Genomic DNA, 23659 nt, shown 5'->3' with positions numbered 1-23659 from the left:
TTTTGGATGTTTGTTTCAAATTTTGGGAATGGGAAAAATATGCTAAAAACTAAAAAGTGCAGAATTGCTGCAGGAGTTACTCCGCTCGGAGGACCGTATTCGGTATTGTATATCACATAGAATGTAGAATTTGCATCATAACTAGATAGCGAATTTTCGTTGGCCGGATAATCGGGAATAAAATAGCTCAGAAAGAAAATTAAATCATTCATTTATCTGGGAAATATTTATGACTGAGCGTTTTTTATAGGTCGAATAACATTGTTTTCCAGGGTTTTATGTTTTCGCTGTATTGAATGCATAGCAAATTTATTATTATATTATTTGACAGTTAAATTAGATCTATTATATTATTTCCCTGTACACAATACGTACATAGATTGCCCATAATGATATAGTACCATGCTATGTATAATATGGACAAGACCCTAGTGTGGTATTTGAGAAAATCAAAAAACCATATAATTCATAAATTCATTAATAAATAAAATTTTAAAAAGAATAAAGTATGAATGATGTGTACTGTAAATGATTTATATATTAAAGTATTTCGCAAACACCTCATATTTGGAGAACCTGTGCTGAGGCGTTCACATTTTTTTAAACATTTACAGAATCATTATTAAGGACGGGTTATTTCACAGAATTTGAACAATTCATCGTATTTCAAAGTTGATTGTAAAGTTCTATGAAGGTTCTATTCATATTCTATTATTAAATCACAATTGAACAGTTGCTTCACAAAATCGAAATAGTGATAGAACATGGATAGACCTTCACAGAACTTGAAAATCAACTTTGAAGTTTGATGAATAAACAACCCATCCTAAGAGACAGTGTTCTGGGGAAATCTTGAAAAGAATAAGGTACTGAATTGTAGCGATTTTTGGAATACTTGCCAATTTTGCAAAAACTTTTGAGCGCCCTTGAGGTTGCACAAAAACAGCGCTATACAAATCATCCAAATATTATTATTATTATCGCTTGCCATAATGTGCCTAGTTAATAGAATATAAATAATGGTATAAACGGTGGAATCATTTGCTTTAAACCTCTGTAAGCAGTTTCATGTGTTTCCATATTTATATATTGAGAAATGTTATGAATTAAATAATATGGTAAATGTATAAATATGACACCAGTCGCTTTAGTTGGTTAATAGGAAAGTATATTGTACAGAAAGAAAGAGAAGGGACCATCAATCAAACAAGTTTTTCATGAGTTGGGTTGTATTTGAATAAATAAATAGAATAACTCCATGTACTTACCATATACTTATTAATCGAAATGTAATAATATTATTTTTATTTTACTGCATCCATATTTTTAAATTTATATACATTTACTGTGTATCTAATTTAGTAACTGCTATATTAGTATATTTCATTATGTATACTTTTGTTATCATGCTATATTAATTTGTTTTTTCTTACTTTATAAAAAAAAACTTTGTTTCTTTTCTTTACCTTCTGTATACTGTAATGGGACGACTCCCAAACTCAAACACGAGAAACGTTTTTTTCTCTATTGAATTGGGTAGTTATTTTAATTAGTTTTCAGAACCATTTGTTTTTCTTCTGTAAATCTGTAATATGTATTTCAAATTTAAAAAAAATATATTTCAAATAATTTGGTTTAAAGAAGTACTAAAAAAATAGTGTTATTTTTACAAGTCTAGATGTTTAATTTGTTTTGTTGGCAGGGGGCTAAAGAGCCACAGCTACAACTGCCAGCATGAGGGGATGGTTCGACGCATTCCGCAGCGATGGCGGGCCCACCCTGTACAGCTTCAACAACCGCACGCCCGTCACGGGGGACGTGGCGCTCATCACGCTCTACGTGGTGTTCGCCACCCTGTACTTCGCCTTCCTGGTCGTCTTCCCCGGGATGAGAAAAGAGGTGAGACAGGAAAACCTCAACAAATTATTATTAGCTATAATTAGTCTCCTGAAATATCCATACAAATTAAAAATATCTCCCAAGGAATTATTGCTTATAATAATTTGTTATCCTTTGTGCTGTGCATAAAAAACTTTGTCTTATAAACATTAGATTATCATTTTAAATTTTGGAATACTTTGCATACTAATTGTCCTGTCACTGAAAGGACACCGTTGCAATGTCACTTTTTGTTAGATGTTAGATTCATAATATATCAGAAACAGGGAGAGGTTGAAACAGAGCCACACGGAGAAAAATTAGTACGGCTTTTTTATCAAGATACTGTTAAAAATTAAAGTGTATGACCATTTCCCCATAAAATATAAGTCATTCAAAATATATCTGAACAAGTGTTCAACGCAGGTGGCCTGGTCCGAATACAATACAATGGACAAGATGAAAAAAAAATTTTTTTGAAGAACGCATGTTCCGACTTCCTCATAACATATTTGTACTTTACTAATAGTTTGTTATGAAATTTGTCAAATCATTCGTTATAGGCCTCTAGTCCTATTTTTAACAGGAAAATGAATAAGGTTTACAATAAATTAACAATATTTTTTATCAGTAACTTATCTCCGAGCAATAGTACACAATAGTATGTAGACCGAGTTTTTTGGCGGTCCGTCCTCTCTGCCTACCCCTGAGAGTAAACGGCGTGATGGTTAGTTAGTTAGTTATATTTCAGATGGTGAACATCATTTAATTTTTTTGAATTAGACTGTAAATTATGCTACAGCAATGGTGCATTTTGTTATTTAAAAAAACTTTTTTTTCCAGAGATTTACCACATTCACTACAGTTAGCCTGAGCCTCTTCGTGGGAACCGTGATTCTCGGTAAGTTTCATATTTTAAATAAATTTGATAATAATTTTTGAAATTATAAAATTAAAATTCCGGTATATCAATTATTATTAACACTATCTAGGTTACAATTCATTAGAAATGTGTGACCATTAAAAAGGGTATCTGCCAAAAATATAGGAAAAAATTAGTTGCAAGATAATATTGTTATTTCTGATTTTGAAGTATGACAACGACAAATATGATGTTTAATAATTAGGTCACCTAATAGTCGGCTGGTTAAGATGCTGTCTAGGTAAGACAAAAGATCCTGGGTTAGATTTCTAGTTGTGTCCGTTATTTTTTTATATTTTCTGTGTCTTGTTCTTTGATTTTTTAATATTATCTTCTTATTCAATGATTAATTACTATCCTTATTTTTTATTGTTATTTCATCTATTACGTAAATGATTTTTACCGATTTTCTTAAAACGGTCCAACGGTGCCAGAGAACAAAAAAACTAAATGATGACACTTTTTATTTTGTGTTGAAATACTGAAGTAGGAAAAGTATCGCAATATCTTTTTACTTTTTTTGCAAGAAAATCGATTTATTGGATTCACAGTTCTGCGGCAATAAACCCTTCCTTTCGATTAACTGTCGTTTTCAGTTTCTGTAGAGCACTTTGCTATCTAAGTATGCTAACACAAAGGACGCGGGTTTCGGCTTTCTGATTAGTCGGCGCTAGGTGGATTAGGTGGCCGACTGGAGCAGGCGCGCCGCGGCCGACGAGAATTTTTGTTTAAGACCCGGCATTTTCAATTTCTACCGATTTATAAGCAGTTTCTCGCTAACTCCTTAAGTCTTGAAGTTCCAAAAAAAATAAATGTTATTTTTGAAGATTATATCTATACATTTGTTTTGCCGAAACGTTAACTATATGAAATTCCCTCGATAGAAAAAAATCGCAAAGTAAGCTCCGAAACTTATTAAAAACACGTTTTGTTCTGTTATTTAATATGTTAAAGGAATGAAAAAAATTTAGAGTGTATGTTTAAATGCAAATAAAACTATAACGAGAGATTTTTTTCTATTTTAAATGTGTGGTGTTTTATTAAATATTTTCTCAGCAGTCGCTTACGTCTGTTCATTTCAATGACGTTAAATATTAGCGCGCTCTCTCTAACATTAAGATTTACATAAGACCATTTCAAACATTCGTCAGTCCCCGCGCAGTCGGCAGGCATAGTGGACGTGTGTCAGAATTTTTGGCATCTAAAATTGATTTATTGTAAATAATATTTAATTTAATATATTTGAATACCTTATTTAACGTGAATATTGCATTTATCGGTTAAATAATATTGTTTTTCAAAAATGAGAAATAATTAACAAACATATATGAAATCTCCAAAGGCCGCGGCTTGTGTACAAAAGCTACCGAGTCGCCAAAAATTCGTTTGCTACAAGGCGATGGAAGCTGATTGTTCTAAAACTGTGAGATTATTTCTTGAATGAATTCCGCAGTCGTTTTTTGCCACTCTGGAAATATTAGAGTAAAACACGTCAGGTGTTTAACAAATACTGGTTATTCAGACTTTGCCGAACATTTAATTAATACTAACCATACTTTTGATTAAAATACAGGAGTCAAAATTATACATAAAAATAAAATAGGAATACGCCTTAATAATTTAGAAGAATTAGAAATAGTAGTAGGTTGAGATCAACCGAAACCGGTCGACGTATATAGCAAAATAAAGTGGTTTAAAACAAAAAAAATATTTTGAATAACATTTTTTATTCATATGTATCTATCACGTATACTTTTACAAAATTTACAAATATCTTTATGAAATTCAATTTTTATTTAAAAAAGAAAAAAGTGAAGTAAAGCGAAAAATCGAGTATTAGAAATTATCCTCAAGGGACAACTCTGTATTACAAAACATTTTCAACTTTTTCCAGTTGTTTTTATAATTTTATATTTTATATTATTTTTTAGAATGCGTCCATTTAAAGACATATTTAATGCATTGATAACTGGAAAAACCGAGTAAGTTTGTTTTGTATTGGCCATTAAATGATGATGATGTTTTTGTTACGTAACTCCACACAGGATGCAGGTAATTCTGCGTGATTGTACAAGTAAAAAATAAAATGTAATATTTTCAAAATTCCAACGCTCTAAGGTCGATTTCAGGTAAATAAGTTAATAAACTAAAGGATAAATAGATATTTTTCCATGGAATAATATTGTTCTATAGGAAAAAATTCAATGTATTGGTAACCCTATACGAACTCTATGATAAGTAAAAGTGGTGGGCGTCGCTCATCTACAATTCGAAATGCAGAATGCCGCGTCTTAAGAGGAAGCTACAAGCCAAAAATATGCATATTCTTTGTTTGCCTTATTTCGTGACGAATACACAGGTAGTAGGCATTAAAATCTCTTGGAAAATGGAGTCAAGAAACACTCGATTTCATGCGCAAAAGTGGTTTTTATTTATTTTGTATAAAAATTTATTAAGTACGCAAAAAATTAATCAAAGGAAACTGTCACAGATAATCTTACCCATAATATGTTATTTTTTAAAAGTTGATTCATTTGTGCATTCATACATTTTTATTGAATAAATACATTTTTTAGTAGCTTACATTTATATTTTATATGGAGTAAATAATTTTTTCATTTGAATTCTCCTCAAGGGAAAAAATAAGAAAAGCATCAATTTATATAAAGCATTTTATTTGGTATTCATAATGTAAACAAATTCGTTATAAAGATTAATGGAAAATCACTATTTAGCATTAATTGAGCTTCGCCTTTAGTCCGAGTTCTGTTGATTTTATTTCCGAGTAGAGCCGATTTTCCGTCAGCACACATACGTCGTAATGGGGTAAAATGTGGTAGATTGTAGTTCATAATGTTATAATGCAAACATATTAGATAACTCTTTAAAATTATTGTAGGAACCTAGAGTTCAAACCCTGTTGATATAAAAAAGCTTAAAACAATAAAAAATATTTTTAAAATATGTAATTATTTACTTATGTATATACTTTTATAAAAGTATATACATAAGTTACATTTTAATAAATATAAAAAATATTTAATTAATTAAATCTGTAAAATCCTTAGTTTGAGAATTGTAGGCGTTTTAAGTTCCGCGCGCGTCCAGGTCAAGTAACGTCGCTAGTATTTTTCCACCGAAATAAAAGTTTATTTATCAAGTACCAAATACCTAACGATAGGTGGACTTCTGTCGACCCTTACTACGTGTTGCCGTTAAATGCACGGCGAATTTGGAGAGTATGTCCAACTTTTGGTAAAATTAATTTTAGTTCTCAATAATATCAACAGATGTAGCAAACGCAAGAAGTGAAATATCTAAAATTGCTATCTTAGCGACAATCAAAACCCTATGCGCAGTTGTGAAAACTAAAAAAGGTGGGTGTTACCCAAATCGCAATTCCAAACAGCATAATATGCTGAGGCTTACGTATGAGACCGCACATAGCAAAGGCAGGTTCAGATTTGTGTACGCGCGTAGCGGCGCCGATAAGCTTTACCGGAATACATTCTTAATTCCTACTCGCCGGTGATGCCGGTAAGTGAGGCTTATTTTGTTGAGCAGGAAGTCAGTTTCAAAATGAGCGACCTGTTAATTGATGCTGTTTTCAACAAATGGCAAGTCTGGGATATCAAAAAAACACTCTAATTTCAAGAAAGGATTCTCCAAAAGTTAAAAATCTTCATCTGACGAGCTCGACATTTTGTTAAAACTGACAGCTACTGTCAGGCTACTGCGCAGGTGGAGCAGATTTTACCCGCTTTAACGTGTCCGAGTTGTGGCGCCAAATGCCGCCGACGAACAGACACTGAGCACCGATAATCTGAAAGCTGAAACCCGCGTCCTTTGTGTTTGTACACTAATGCAAGTGAGCTCAGGCAGCATACATGGTTCAACAAGTTCTCCCTCCTTAGAAAATATATCTAGCAAACATTAATTAGAAATCTTTCCATCTATTCTCGTATGACTTAATTCGCAATATTTTTTAGTCATCTGAGTTAAAAACATTTAAAAATAATAATATGTTATCATAATATTCACATTGAAATCATTATCTCAATAATCAAAAATCAGTATTTTTCAATCATTTTATCGATAAAATGTAGTGGTGTAGTCAAACTGAGAATTAACATGGATGATTGATGGTATAATTAATGATTCTTAGAATCCTCCAGTACTTTTTTAATACTTTTTTTACTATAACAATCAACTTTAAAAACATTTCTGTATGAATGTAGAATACGGTTTTTTATCTTACTACTAGTGGACTATTTTCACCATTGCTAGTTTATAACAAAATTTTACTTTTAAAAAACTACATTACGTCGATTTTAATTTGACTCCGTATCTCATTCCACTGCAGACATATTGCGTTAAGTATTCCTCGGACGTCCACGATTTATTCTACCATTCAAACCTTATTTAAACACTCCTGGCATTTATAAGAACAAACATTAAAAAAAAAAAATTCTATGATATCGGTGGACTGCTTTTCAAAATTTGCGAACACAAACATACGCAGTCTGAATTTTTATATATTAAAATTTAATATTCCATATTTTCATTCGTAAAACCGCACATTCCGAAACGGTTTCAACTGGTTACTAAGTCATTAATACGTGGAAGCCTTACTGGCTGGTAAGACGGCTGTCACCGACGCAAAATTGGCCGGTGCATCGTCGAATTCACGAACAAAAATCAACCTGTCGTTTTGGCAGCAAATCAAAAATATCACATTTTAAATCGTTATAGAAAATTTATTCGTCAACATAAAAATAAAATATAAAAATGCTTTCATTATGATTGCTTCACTTTCCGCACGCCGTGATCTTGAACGCAGCGGCAACAAGTTCCATTAAGGAACTGCTCCACTCCCATTGTGCCAACATACATAAGTCAGGTGTGTGACGTCATCACCTGTGACGTCACGGCATCGAGTACGTCATGGGTCGCTGAGTTACTTGCCATTTTAATAGTCTGTTTTATATTTTATAATAAAACTTAGCAGGGAAGTATTTAAGTATTTTTTCTAGATATCAAGGTCAGTATTTTCACTATTACGTCAGTTTGGAAGCTTTAAAGCAAAGCTTTGTTATAATCGCTTTATAAAATTACGTATCAAGTAATCAATGTGGGGAGATTTTAAATTGATTTATTTTTCAGTTTCCTATAATGAACAAAATGGTAATACTTTTACTATCGCTTTAGTGAATTCAATCTTGAAATGGCTTTAACCGTGTTTAGTGACCAGATCTGATCAGCCAGGTACTATCCAACCTTTCCCTTCCCGACAACTGGGGATGCCGTTAACCGACTGGCTAGTTAGAAGTTTTTAGACTCTTGTATTCACATTATTTATTACAAAGACACTGAATACTCACTTTTATACTTTACGATAAAGTGTGTAAAAAAACGGTGTTCGAGGAACGAACGAGGGTTGGGATAGACGTATTTTGAAGGGCTATTCCACACAGATAAACCATGGATAAAGCCTATGGTTATGACAGGTGAATGCGATAACACAATTTGTAAGGTTAATTCACAGTCAGCTTACCGGGTGGCGAACGAAATCTGCATCTCGAGAATCATCTGTCAGCACTGGAATGGTGATCGTTGTACGGTAGCACTCGTTATGTTGAATTGGATTGCGATAGTTGCGATAAAATACGTTTAAAGGATTATTCCGATCAATAACCGGCGAGAGTACACACATTGCTTTTGACAAGACGAACGTTTCGATGCGATTGTACGGCTCACGGCACTCCGTGATTATATTTGACGTGTGTGAATTCAAACTGTACAGTTCAAATTCTGACCATACTATTTGTCAGCACACGGCCTGTCAAAGGCAAATTGGCGTAACGGAACAAACGGGATACAAATACAAATAAAAAACTATACTTTTAAATATGTCTACTTGAACTTCATTTTTGTTATCGCTTATGAATGAATGCAAATCTTGGAAGCGGAAATTAACCCACTTCCCGACATCGAAACAAGCTGAAACTCGGCAGATTGACTCGTCGTCAATACCAATGCATTCTATCAACTTTTGTAACAACACGTACGCACACGTGGACCTATACGTATTTCTATGAAATCGGATGGCATTACAGCAGTTAATATTCTAAATAAATGTCGGTCCTACCAGAATCGCATTTGGCGAGGTTGGTAGAGCTGTTAACTCCAATTCCTGTATTGGAAGGTTCAATCCTCAGTCAAATCAATTTTTTTCAAAGCTCTGTAGTAAACTTTCAAAAAGAAGAAGATGGTTTGTTAAAATAATATTAAAAAAATATATTACAACTAAGCTAAAATTATGAAAATATTTAATGAAAAATGACTCGTTTACAATACAGCCAAAATCTCTCGATAAATTCCTAAGTTACCTTTAAAGATACACTGAATTTTTGTAAACCTTTAACATATTAAATAACAGAAGAAAATATGTTTTAAATCATTTTCGGAGCATACTTTGCGATTTTTTTCTATCCAGGTAATCTTCTGATAGTATTATTACGCTTTCTGTCTGTACGATCTAGGCCCTCTCATTGGTCGAATTAAAATCGTGTGTTTCGGGTGAATCCCGAATGGGGATCTGCAGGCAAAATTCGACCACTCTTCCCCTCTGGCGGTATAAGAACGAAACAAATGACTGGCACGAATATTTAAATATGCAGCTAACAATACGCAAAATTACTTGACCATTAACAAGCGTTTATTAAGAAGATTTCTTCTGGAAGCTTATCACTTTGTGATGGCATTATTTATTTTATTAAAACATAAATAACTTTGTTTACATCACTTAATTACATACAACCTCTACATGTTACATGAGCGAAGTTTACCTCATCAGGAGTAAGTATATATTGAAGCCAAAAATTAAATATAGATTATAGTTGGAAAGAAGAAGTGGAAATAGGGGGGAGGGGTAAGAGTGGGTGGAGTTTATCGGAATTAGGAATTACAATATCGTTAGACGGGAAAGACCAGTTGAGTGGGAAAATATTTAAAAGAGGGTTTATAATTTTTTTTGCTTAATAATTATATCTGATTTTATATTGACATGTTTTCTTATTTCTAAAATTTCAAAATTATTTATTTGCGATGTTTTATATCCTGTGTGAAGTATTTTAAGACCTGAATTTTTCAAAATTATTCAAAAGTCATTATTCATTTTCATTATTACCCGCGGAGCGGGTTTTCAACTGCTAGTTTCATATAATTACCGTTTTGGCTCTATAAATGTATAGGTATTATCTTAAAATAACATATATTTTTATGAGAAATTAAAAACTTTAATTGTTCAAGAGCAATATATTATAAATATAGCAATATGTAATTTGAAATACGGGGGCTTAAGTTTCACAAGACATTTTAAAATAGATGTATTATGGTAAAAAAAAAAACTTTTTGTATTGTTGATTTTTATTGTTGATCACAATAATAAAAACTAAAATACAAATTTGAAGAAGTTAATAATACAACATTATTAATTTTGATTTTCTTAAAATAAATTATTATTTAATTCAGATTTTTTTTAAATTAGTAATATCTGTTATAGCTAGCCGCTCTGGCCTACAGCGAAATGCAAGTAGGTACTGAATGCATGTTATGCACTTTAATGACACTTTGTTGTTGTGACTTGTGACCTTCGTTGAAGCCACAATAGGTGAGTGCTAATAATAATACACAAAGCACATACCTTACCGAGCAGAGCATGCGTGCTACATCAGTTAGTAACTAGTCACTCCGTTTAATTTTTTCTTAATAGGTACCTACAAACTGCTTATCGAAATCCCATTTAAAAAATGATACATTAGACACAGTTAACATAATATACGTGTTTTTTATTTAAAATTTAAGCATGCTCAGTGTCGGTGCATGCGTGCGTGATTTGAAATATGCATGCGTAATGTGTAAAAGTTCAAATCAAGTAGGTTTAAATTCACATCAGACAAGCGATAAAGTATACCTACTTACAAAAACTATTTTAATTTGATAATTAATAATTATAATTCTCTATTTGTTATGTGTATTTCTTTTGTTCACATTTTGGACAAATGTTAAATTTGAATACTGATTTTGTAAGTTTACTGTTGGTTTTCATCTCAAATTATTTTTTTTGATAGGCAAATATTTTATAAATACTTTTAACTTCACAAATCCTATAATTATAATATCCCGTGATTTTTCACGGTTCTGCGCTAGTAGAAAATAATAGACGTTTCGGTACATATTATAGAACTATTTTAATATTTGTATGTTAGTACGCATATCATTTTGAAAACATTATGTTTCAGTTTAAAAAATCACGTGTAATAGATACCTGAGGCGTATTCGTGGTACAACTTGAGTTGTACCACGAATAACACAAAGATTGAGTTTGGAATGTAGATCGTAGAAAAGGAATATTAGAAGAATATATTACGAGGTGAAAGTTATAAAAATTTGGTATAAAAATTAATATACTTCACCAGTGGACAAAGCACTACTGGTAGAGTCATGATCATAAACAAGAGTTAGAATAACAAAAGATTAAGAGTGAGACGATATCATATGAATGTGAATATTAATGGGGTGATGAGATGGTACCCAGACATGGTTACATGGCGGTCTATCCTCTCTTCCTATAATGGTTAGTTAAATATCTGTTTTAGTTAAATGGTGCTATTATCTTATAAAGTTGTTCAAAATCAAGGTGGTCTAGCGACAGATTTTATTTATTTATTTATTTATTACACGCCCTAGTGGGCTTTTCTTAAAAAAAAAGCATTTTGTATCAGAGTAAATACTTAAAAATTAATACAATAAAGAAGAATGTAAACATAATGGCAAAAATGAATCCTCACGCATATAATTGAGTTTAAAAGATTCAACAAAACAAAATAGTAGAAACGGAGAAGTTATATGGGTACATAGGTCTATATGTGTCTAGAAGAATAAAAGTGATAGAATATACAACATTTATACTTATTTTATAAGCAATAATTATTAGCCTGAAACACTCATCCACATTGAAAAGTCTCCTGCTAAAAGATACATGACGCCAACGGGACATGAACCCGTGTCCTTTCGATTTCCGGTCGACAGCTCTGACCACTGAGCTATGGCGGCTATCTTTTATCCGCGAAATAATTCAATATATACTAGTGTTTCATTCAACAATTACTGCTTGTTACATTTTTTCACCTGAAACAACCAACTTTATTTTAGATGAGAAAGGAATTGTAAGTGCTAACTCTCTCACTAGATGGCGTCGAGACAAATTGTCTACATTTTTTTGATGAAAATACTAGAACTTGTCAAATAATAATTAAAATTTATACTGATTAGTTTTCAAATGAAATATATCACCCAGATCAGAATATTTGTTTCCGAGATTGTGAAGTCTCGGAATACGAGAATTTTGGTAAGCTAGTGTCCTTGGTGTTATTGAAGTAAAAAGGTAAGAAATGTCTTTTTTGGGAACATGGATATTGATACATTGAAGTAATTCGGGACAGTCAATTTTAAAATGTAGTATTCTTTGTAACAGTATTAAATCTGTAAGAGATTTAATATTTAACATAAATTATAATTTAATATATTGAGAGCATAAAAGGAAATTGGCCTCCAGGCCATCCTACACACTAATTATTTTCGTAAAAGGCATTTTTATTTATCGATTGCCGTTTACAACAATACCCATATAAATTATTATGTCTGTAGGGGAGATAAATATCAACAGTTACCGGTTGCTTTCCAGTTTTGCATGCTCCCAGTTTGTTCCGGGTTTGGTGCTTACCCGCTCGCCCGGTGTCATTAGCCTCCCACAAGGTTTCCCTTTCAGTCATCAGATCAGAACAAGCCCATTTTCTGGAGTGAGCCTCATTGCCGCATTCCTTCATTGCTGTTTATTATTAGCAATGAGGGAAGTAAGTTAGTAGCCGAGTAGACCAAAACTTAGGGTTCAATCATCTCCTAGCTAAATTTGATTTGAACTCCGTCATTGCACAAAACATACTTTTATCAATACAATGATTTTTTTTAACATTAGCTTCACACAGGAACATATCTCTTCAAATTCCCCACACAACATCCCCAATGATAACTTTTTTCATTAGCTCCACACAGGAGGTCCTTAGAAAAATAATTTCCTTCAGAGTCTATGCCATCTTTGGGAATGCTGTGTGTGTGGAGGGTCTTTTTCAGGAAAGTAACGAGAGGCAGTTCTGGGAAAGAACTTCCTCTGGGAAAGAACAGGCACATCCGCCGCCAAGAACTTGACAAACCTCGCTCCAAGAAGCCGGATACCTCGGCTAAGTCACCAAACATTGCAAATCACTTGTGACCCATGGCAGAGGTGTATGTTTAATAAATGGTTCTCGAGGCGGCGGTGTCTATATCCGCCTTCAAAATTGAAGGAAGTAATAGAAATTCAAATATTTTCAGGTCATTCGCAAACTGGGAATGTTTGCTTTAAAAAAATTATAAATATAGTACAAAATCTAACGTTCCCACGAGAGTCACTTCAAAATTAGCAATTTTTCGATTTTTTAATCTCTCTGTGGTTATTTTTAGTACTGCCTTCCTTAGTTCAAATATAAATTAAGTCTATTTTAAAGTTTAATTTGCTTTAAATGTATTATTCGTTAAATAAATAGTGAAACCTAGTTTAGTAAAATTGTATAACTTATTTAAAAAAAAAAAACAAACAAATTATTATGCAGTGTTCCTTCTTTAGCCAACATTTCAAACGACGTTACAGTATCCATCATCAGAGCAGGTGAGAACTTTCAAATCAAAACATTAATTTAGAATATTTATAAAATATTATGAATGCGCACGAGACGAGAAAGACAAAAAGAATATGAGCATCTGCCTTCAAAAAAACGAGCACATGAAACTAACAGGGGCAGTGATAACAAAAAAAAATTCGACAAGATACATTTGCATTTAAACTAACGTCGTTTGGTTTCTACAAAACACATTTTTCGTATTTTCCTGGACAGTAAAAAAAAAACAATTATAAAAACTTTGTAAAAATAATTATAAATATAATTACAAACATAACTATAAAAATAATTACAATTTTTTTTAAATAATTTTTATTCAAATTGTGCCACAAACTAAGTTTGCTGCATTTAAAGAATTTTTTTTCATAAAACGTTTTTATGAAAAAACGCTTTATGAAAAAAAACGTTTTTTCAGAAAAACTAATTTTTTATATAACGTTTTTCTTTAATCTTTGATAGTAACGCAGTTTTTAAATAGAATTTTGTCTATCGGCCTTATGTACAAGATTTACACATCAACAAGTATTTGTGGATTTGTGTCGTGAATGATGTATACTTGACCTAGCAGTTAGGTTAGCAAGTAGCAGGTATGAGGCAGAGCGAGCATGCTCCAGCCCGGTGGACCTCCTTATCTCCTTGTCCCCTTTTTGCCCTCTCATCTTCTCTTTGTCCTCTCCCTATCCCTCTCCTTGTCCTCTTTCGCCACTAATACTAATACCCGATGACAAACAACAAAGAGACACTGGCCGTACTCACCAATTAAGGATCACCGCGATGCATTCTCATCACGTTTTCAATCTTCCGATCACGAAATGATGACTGAAGCTTTAGATTATCGTCAGCGAATGAAGCTGATGAAAATAAAATCGCTTAGAAATAATCAGCAGGTTGAACAACAGATTTCTACGTATACATGATATACAGCAATGATGATTAATAGTTTATAGTTTATAGCGAATTCTAAAATTGTTGACGCAAGAGAAAATCTCATATGTGAGAGAGTAAAATTTTTTAAAATTGAGGCTTGAAAATCACGTCATTGAAATTTTCCTACTTGCTAGGAGATCGAAATGGGTAATTTAGTATTAATGTTATTTTTTCTTTCGTTAAAACAGTTGGTAAGTAATTTTTAAGAAAGTGTCGAAATAATATACAGTTTGTACGGAGGTCATTTTTAATTATGGTAAAAGAAAAAAAACTTTTTTAGAAATTCCAATGCTTATTTTCTACTGCAAAAATATTTTACCGTAGAAGAATTTTTATTTTCCCATGCAAAAAATTCAACTTTTTTACCTTAAAACGTTGGAATTTCGAAAAAAGTTATTTAACTTGTTTGCTAGTTAGCGCACTTTATCCCCGGACAACCTGTAATCCGAAGTTACTGGGCAAAGAGTCATTTAATCTATAGAAAGTAGGGAAGCAGAGTCCGCCGTTTTATGAGGGATGTAAAATTAAAACCGAAAGTAATTCCACAGCTTTTACAGAGTTCATGATCAGTAGACACGTAAAAACGAGTAAGAAGACCCGTTTTTAAGCGAATTTGTCAAATGCTTACAAGTTGACATTTTTAGCTTGTACACGGTGAAAACTTACCGATATAAAATACTGTTAAATTATTCAGTTTCCTGTTAAAAACGGGACTGCAGGCCTTTAATCAATGATTTGACAGAGTTTCTAACAAAGTATCAGTTAAAAGCCAATGTTTTGTGATGACGGCGGAACAAGTGTTCATACAAATATTGATATTGATAATGACATACTGATTTTCTTTCATTCCGTTGCGATATTTATTGGGAAGAGAACACTTGTTCTGGTTATATTTTGAATGACAGATATTTTATCAGGAAATCGGCATGCTATCACTTTGTCCTGTCACCAGTGTCGATGGGAAGTTTTATTAGGTACAGCAAGTATTGCTTTATTTTTGTAGTCATAAATACTAAACAAAGTAATAAGATTATAGGCAGGGTGTATCATCACTTACCTAAAATACTTAAACCAGCGATTCCATAGCGTTGTAGTAAAAAACATATATATCATTTTTAAAAAAAAATATCGGACAGAAAAATGACAATTAAAATTTTTTACTGCAATATTCTCAGTCAGTCTTTCGGTACTTACATGCATACACGGAGAAAAATTGAAAAACTGACTTATTGAAATTTTGTTAAAAACGTGATGGCAATCCATTTCCTGGTAAAATACGAGGGCATTCAGAATATGTGTTCATGCAGGTATGCTTTTCCTGAAAAATATTTTTTTTTATGAAATCGTGTTCCGCCACCCTCATAACACATTCGCCTTTTACTGATACTTAGTTAGTAAATCTGTCAATGCATTCGTTAAAGGCCTGCAGTTCCGTTTTTAACAAGAATATAGATGATTTGACCAGAATTTTAATAAATTAGCAATATTTTATATCAGTTAGTTTAACTTAGTAGACTAAACCTATAGGCGCCAATATTTAGATATTGTGTATAGGTGCTACACGTAGTTGAATGTTTTAAATTATCTTATCCATAACACAAACCTAGTTTCAGAGATTCAAACGATACGTCAGGCCTTATTGAGGATGCAGTACGTTCTTTTGATCACAATCTCAATATACACATTATCATCTCGATCGATCAACGACAATACTAATACCTGCAATGATTGTATCTGAGCGAGGATCACGCTGACTAGGCGATGAGACTGTCCTTGTAGTGAAGGTCCAACAGGGTACATCTGGATAATTTGGTCGGTTTCTCAATAGATGGCATTCTAATAATAATATTTTTAATTTTTATTTTACAAAAATATTACAATTTGTTATTTCGGCTTCTGGCATTATACCTAGCTCTTTCATTCAAAATTTAGGCGTATTAGATCTTTCAAAGAATTTATACATAAAAATGCAAAAATCAGTCATTTTAAATACATGTAGGATTACGAATTTTTTTTTTAATATTTATATTGAGGGATCAGTAGTAAGTATTTATAGGTCCAATTAGAAGTTCTACCGAGCCGAACCTCTGATATGAATATATCTGTAGTCGGTGAATTCTTTTCCCATTTGATCTCTGGTGATTTTACGTGTTGTTTTTGTATTTATTATGCTTATATAAAGCACTTGCATAATGTGGATTGACGATATGATCATTTGTGGAAAAGTGTGTGGAAGGGTTTAGTTTTTCTTGTGGGGAAGATTTAACCCGGAAAAAAAGTCGGAAAAAATATTGAAATAATATAGATTTTTTAAATGTAAAAATACGTTATTATTTCAATTCTGACATGTTGAGACAGTTGATAAAAAAATGTATTTTACATGTATGAATTAGCTGCATAAATGTACATTAAAATACACGCGTATTGTCTTAACCCCTCCAGCTTTCGAGGGTCATATATGACCGGGCGTCCATATTTTATAAAGGTATTTTTATCTTTTTTTTTCATGCGGAAATACATAATTTTTTTGACGTTAGAAAGAGGTATAATTATTCTCTTCAGTTTGCCTAATATTTTTACAGGGTTCCATTTATAAAATCGTAAAAATAGCCAAAATAAATAATTCATATTTTGCGCCGTTATCGCAATAATCGGTTTAACTTTAATAATTAGAATGAGATAAAAGTGAAGGTACAGTTTTCTTAGAAATTTTCCAAACAAAACGAATGTGTTTTCGAAATATCGAGTTCTCTCAATTTTTCTATGATTGGAGTTAAAAAAATAGGTAAAAATGTGTTTAGACAACATTTCACGTTTGATATTAAAATGTTATTATTTAGAAATAGTAATGTTTATTTTAAATGACCGTAATGACAGTAATGTTTATTTTAATCGACCGGAAAGATAATTTTATCCAATTTATTCAACAGTATTGTTTTTACGGAAAATGAAAAAAAGGATGTTTATAGCGCATTTGAATACACAGAAAACATTGCAAACTGAACATATGTGATGAAAGTACTGAAGGGTTAAAGTGGACGATGCGTATCTTATATATTTACATTGAAGAGTTAGGGCCCGTTCCCACTTCCGTTTTCAAATCGGAGGCGGGTCCCGTTTTAAAAACGGATGGCCAATGGCCCTGTTCACACTACCGTTTTAAAAACGGATCCGTTTTAAAAACGGACCATACTCTACGAAAAAAAATAATTGTCGATTCAACAAAAACATGTTATTTGCTCATTCTTCAGTAATGGTGCGCAATGGACGACGATGAAGCTCTTGTTGTCATGTTGTACTTATTAAAAAGAAGGAAAAAAGTGAAAAGAAAATTTTAGGTACACCCAATCATAGCCGAATGATTTTCTGTAGGAATTTTCCAAGTGTTAATTGGTGAGTTGAGAAGTGATGAACTAAAGTTCTTTAATTATTTTAGAATAATAATGATTGGATTATTTATATAGCGCCGTTTTCACCATGAAAAATCACCTCAAGGGCGCTTAATGGCTTAAGAGAATGTCTATCACTTCCTTTAACCATCTACTGGAATGAGTTTCAGAGAGCTTAACATATCAAAATACAAAATTGAGAAAGTGCATTTGTCCTGAAGAAAGGCTATCGATATTTTAAAGTAAGAAAACAATAACAACTCAAATATTTTTATTATGTGTTTATTTAACTAATACGCTCTTCCGTGCATCTCATTAAAGCTTTAAAATTTAAAAAAAGTAAACTTAAAAAAATAAAAATAAAAATTTTGATGTACAAAACTTGTGTACACCAAGTGTTTTGTTTTTATTTAGTTAAAGATAAAATATTACCATACTCTTTCTTCGACCAGTGGTATTAAATTTTCGGGATTTATTTCCTTATCCATTATTGTAGTTTTGATTTATTTACTTAACAAAATAACCAAATACAAGCACGCAGCGTGCCTGCTTCCTTGCGACAGGGAGCGGGCGGGGAGGGGTCGGGGTTTTGCGGGGACTCTGCCGGAACGACTGGACGACAAGTGTGAACAGCTCCATACAACACTATGAGCGAGCGTGTTCCGACACGATTTGAAAACGGACGCGCTGCGTAGGCGAGCCATCCGACAAAAAATGTCGGATCCGTTTTCAAATCGTGTCGGACAAGTGTGAACAGCTCCATACATCCACTACAGCCACTAGGGCATCCGTTTTTAAAACGGGACCCGCCTCCGATTTGAAAACGGAAGTGGGAACGGGCCCTAACTGGGGCGGGCGGCACCGACACGGCCGCGGCGGCGTGGATTTGATTGCTATGCAAATCTACGGTTTTATATTCCGAGATTGATAAAATTTTGCACACTTGACATCAAAACGAGATGAATAAAATTTTCTACATCTAATTTCGAAAAAGTCTTTGTATAGTTCGGGCAACGCCGAGGATTTCAGCTAGTTTACCAATAAAAACAAATGGCGATTATAAAAGAGAGTTTCTGGAATGTTTCTAAAAAATAGTATTCACTATGTTAGTAATGCCTTTGACCGCCCTAATAAGGGCATGTTCATGAGCTCTCGATATATACGGATAAGTATTAGTATTAACCCCTCAGCCTAATTTGTTCGCTTTTGGGAACAGCTTATATATTCTCATAGAAATTGTTGTGTTTCCCTTATCATGGTGAGAAATATGATCTAAACGGTATTAGAAAGAAAAACATCACGCTTTATACACAAATCTAGAAGTTGACCACAGAAGAAATAAAATGTACCGTTCGCAATTTGAAAAGAAAACTAAATTTTGTGATTTTTTTATTCATTCTTTTTACATAAAAAGATATAAACTAGTAAGTAAGATGACATTAACGTTTGTCTAATATTTTTTTTTTGTTAAATTTTTTTTTACAAAAATGTAAGCTTAGTCATTTTAAAAAAAAATTTATGTTGGGATTAATAATTTTTAACATAAATTTTCCGTTAATTTCTAATAACAAATTTTGAAAGCGTTTATCACCAAAAATTGTTTTTTCTGTTTTTCGGATAGGTTCAGAAATATTACATTTATTTTTATTTTATTGCAAAACGAAAATTCTCCGAACGTCTGACAGAATATGCCAGGAGACTAAGGGGTTAATTTCGTATTGCTGAAAAAAAACAGTCGTTCAATTTAACGTAGGTATATATTATTTGATTATAAATGTTTAAAAGTAGTAAATTCTCCCATAATAAGATTGATATATGACATGTGTAATATGACGTAAAATATATGTTTTCTACGATGAAATGCACCGAAATTTCAGTTTAGATTGTATAAACGATTCCATCATCAAATTATTCTTCAACGACCAACTTGTTATTCGACCAACGAATTCCTAAAATTTCTAACCCCACTGCTAACTTGGTTCGTATGTACGAAAATGTACACAAAGAATATTTTCAAAGAAGAGCTGCTTATAAAACTGACCTTCCAATAACTAAAGTTGGTATAGGTACTAACATTGTATTGGTCATGGCTAATTGCATCTCTTATTATTGAGATTGTTAACATTTACTAAAAAAAAAACTTGCGTGTAGATTAATGCTTTGGAGTCGAGATGAGAGCGAATGTATTCTATAAAATAATGCGTTATAGGTTGCATGACACGAACCGCTTATCTAAGACCAAGTACAGCTAGCTTACTACAAGCAAACGTGTCATTTGAAGTAATAACATATCTTTTACTGTCTACTACTGTCCACGGACTGTTAAGTAAGCAACACAATGACCATTCGATCTGATGATTATAATAAGTACAGGGTTTTCCAATAAGAGGTGTTATTTTGATATTCAAAGAAAAATGCCATTTTTTAATATAAATGATCGAATGTTAATTTCATTATAAAGAGGAAGGTATGCCGTTAATAGTGAAAAAATCATCAGCCAAATGACCACCACGACCACGCCTACAGGACCATATCCTTTTCATGAAATTTTCCATAACCAAATCGCAAAGTGGCTGCATTATGTCCTCAATAGCCTCACGAATCCATCTTTGAGGTCTTGAATTGACGCTGGGTTGTTAGCGTAGACCTTCTCTTTCACGTGGTCCCAAAATAAGAAGTCGCAAGGTGTTAAATCACAAGATCTCGGTGGCCAATTGTGATCACCTCTTCGAGAGATAACACGGTCTGGAAACTTTTCCCGTAAAATATCAATGGTTTCGTTGCTTGTGTGGCACGTAGCGCCGCCTTGTTGAAAGTAATCGTTGTCCAGATCAATACCATCCAATTCCGGCCATAAAAAATCATTAATTCCTTCATTAATATTCAAAATAACACCTCTTATTTGAAAACCCTATACTTACATGCAAAAAGACAGATAATCATTTGTGTAGACCTAAAGAGATTTGGCCTCGCATACCTGTGGAACCTTAACAGTATAAATAATGTTCTCGGTAGCAGCTTATGAAAATACTAACTGTGTACTAACGAACTCATTTTTATTGTCACCGAGAGGTCAGTCGCGCTGTATTCTAGAGCCGTTGGTGTCGATGAGACGTGTCCGCACTTTCAATAAAAAAATCTCAATTATCCTTGCCTATCACAGGACTTAATACAGAGGCAGTTAATTCAAGGGCAGAGGCAGTTAATAATTGATTTAGATAACTTAAATGACAAGACAAGGTTAAATTAGGATCATCCAATAATTTATCGACTAACTGATAATGTGATGTAAACAAACAGCAGAGTAGATCCTTGAGAAGGATATACCTTTTGTTTGAATCATGAATAGCTATCCACCATTTGTATATATGATTCAAATGTTAATTTACTTACAATTTTTTTCTTCCGACTTTATGTCCGAGTTAAATCTTCCCCAGAGGAAAAACTAAACCCTTCGACACACTTTTCAACAAATGATCATCTAGTCAATCCGCAATATGCAAGTGTATTATTTAAGCATTATAAATACAAAATAATACAAAAACAACACTTCAAATCACCAGAGATCAAATGGGAAAATAATTCACCGACTCCAGATATTTTCATATCAGAGGGTTTGGCTCGGTAGAACTCTAACAGGGCCTATAAATCCTACTGATCCCTAAATATAAATATTTAAAAAATCTTTCGTAATCCTTCATGTATTTAAAATGACTGATTTTTGCATTTTTATGTATAAATTCTTTAACAGATATAATACGCCTAAATTTTGAATGAGAGAGCTAGGTATAATGACAGTAGCCGAAATAACAAATGGTAATATTTTTCACCAAACTTTGGTGAAATTATTTTTAAAACTTGATTATTCCTAAATGTATACTCGGATGGCGCTAATATAGAACATCCCGATATAATATGTTCTATAGTTTCCGGAAAAGCCAAACATTTTCTACATAAATCATCAATTTGATTTGTATCTTTGATTATATGCTTCCTATAATTTTTAGTATTAATGACTCCTGCAAGCAATCATAAATCCTTCTATTTCTGCGCTTCACCATGATTAGCATTAATATGAATATTATTCTTTTAAACAATTAACAACTGCACAAAATGTGAATACCGTTAAAAATGTTATAAAGATTTAAAGCTTATTTTTATGGTTCTGATCAATGTGTTCCAAATGTGAAAATTTAATTTATTCATTAATAATTATTTATTTAAAAAACAGCACATTCTGAAACGTTTCCAACTGCATACAACGTCATTATGACGTAGACGCCGCAGCTGGCTTATAAGACGGCTGTTACAACGTTGCCCGGTGTGACGTCAACGCTGTCGAATTTGCGAATAGTAACAAACATGTCGTTTTGGCGACATGTCGAAAATGACACATTATTATTGAAAATTTATTCGGCAACATAAAAATAAAATAAAAAACACCTTCATAATCATAATTTTTACGAGAGTAAAAAAAACAGTAAAAATACCCTATTGTGGCCATTAGTGTTGGAATACTCTTTTCACGTAATTCTTGGGTTCTGAAATAACATTATGGTTCATTTACTGTTAGGAAGACGTAATAGTTATTTATTTTTTACAATTTATGTTCACAGTTATTTATTGAACGCCCGTTGGTTTTTTACAAGCATGTGAAACATAATGAAAAACTATATAAAATGTACAAAACAACTGACATTACTTTTTTTAGAGAAAACTTACACAATGATCAATAATTTTCAGATATACACGTTTACAATTATTTTTATGTATTGTTATTTTTTTTTACTTTTATCCTTTTAATACTTGTAAAAAACCAACTTGTATTTTTGTTGTAATAACGATGCCTACTATTTATGACCACCTTAACTATTTATAAATATTATGTATTTATTTAGTAAATCGACCAGCTCCCCAGTTAGATCCGAGATTTCTCTACTAACTGGGTAATTAAAATTTTCAATGAATATCATCAAATATTGTCAGGCTATTCGTAACCCGTAAATGTTTGTCTTTCTTTAAAAAAAATATTAAAATAATTTAAAAATAAAAAATTAAAAAAAATATATTTAAAAAAAAAAAATAATAATTTTAATTAAAAATAATTACAATTTAAAAAAAATAAATTCAAAACAATAATAATTTAAATAAATATGTATATAAATTATAATTAAAATAAAAAGAGTAGGTACATTAGTTGGTTAAATTCTTTAAATTACCGAAATACATATCAGATAAAATCAGAATAATTATGTTTGCTTTGATGCAGGACGAAGAGGTTTTGAATATTTTATATATTTTTGAATAGGTGGTATGAATCCATTATTTCCACTTCGGTGCGACGGAGAGCTTAGGCAGCATGAGGCTAGATGCATCCGCAGCCAAAATTTAGACAAGTTTACCCCATGAACCCAGGTATCCCCTTAAGGCGATGCACTACGTCATTTAATATTTTAAATTGAGCCGCTATCAATAATAACCCTTACGTAGATGGCGATAAGGTTTAAATTCCCGCTCAACACCATCCGCCTGTTTTGATTTATGCAAGAAAAAAACATGGCCAAAAAGTGCCCTTTATTTTATTCTGTAGATGTTCAGGCATAAATATTTTTTTTTCGATCATTTTATAAATAACTTAATTTGCCACATTATACAATAAAATCATAACCGAAAATGGGTTGGTAAGTAGGATATTTTGAACTTTAAAGCAGTTTTCATAGGCCTTTACATTCTTTTTTTCTGGGCTTATAAAAAGACTTATGTAA

At 32.2% G+C, this 23659-nt stretch overlaps 1 protein-coding gene across 1 annotated transcript in view; it reads left to right on the top strand.

Moving 5' to 3' along the window:
* The window catches only part of mol (dual oxidase maturation factor 1 mol), a 99864-nt gene that overhangs the window by 46029 nt on the left and 30176 nt on the right, over positions 1-23659 (top strand). The window contains exons 2-3 of the mRNA XM_089636129.1: positions 1703-1899; positions 2722-2779. Of these exons, the coding sequence (XP_089492255.1) occupies positions 1735-1899; positions 2722-2779 (223 nt within the window). The 5' untranslated portion in view covers positions 1703-1734. The remainder of the gene's footprint in view (positions 1-1702; positions 1900-2721; positions 2780-23659) is intronic.

This window comes from Hesperophylax consimilis, chromosome 10, assembly GCF_061612785.1.
Source record: "Hesperophylax consimilis isolate HC1 chromosome 10, BYU_Hcon_1.0, whole genome shotgun sequence".
Taxonomy (NCBI): domain Eukaryota; kingdom Metazoa; phylum Arthropoda; class Insecta; order Trichoptera; family Limnephilidae; genus Hesperophylax; species Hesperophylax consimilis.
The sequence above is the reverse complement of the archived record's forward strand: the minus strand, read 5'-3'. Positions and strand labels throughout refer to the sequence as shown.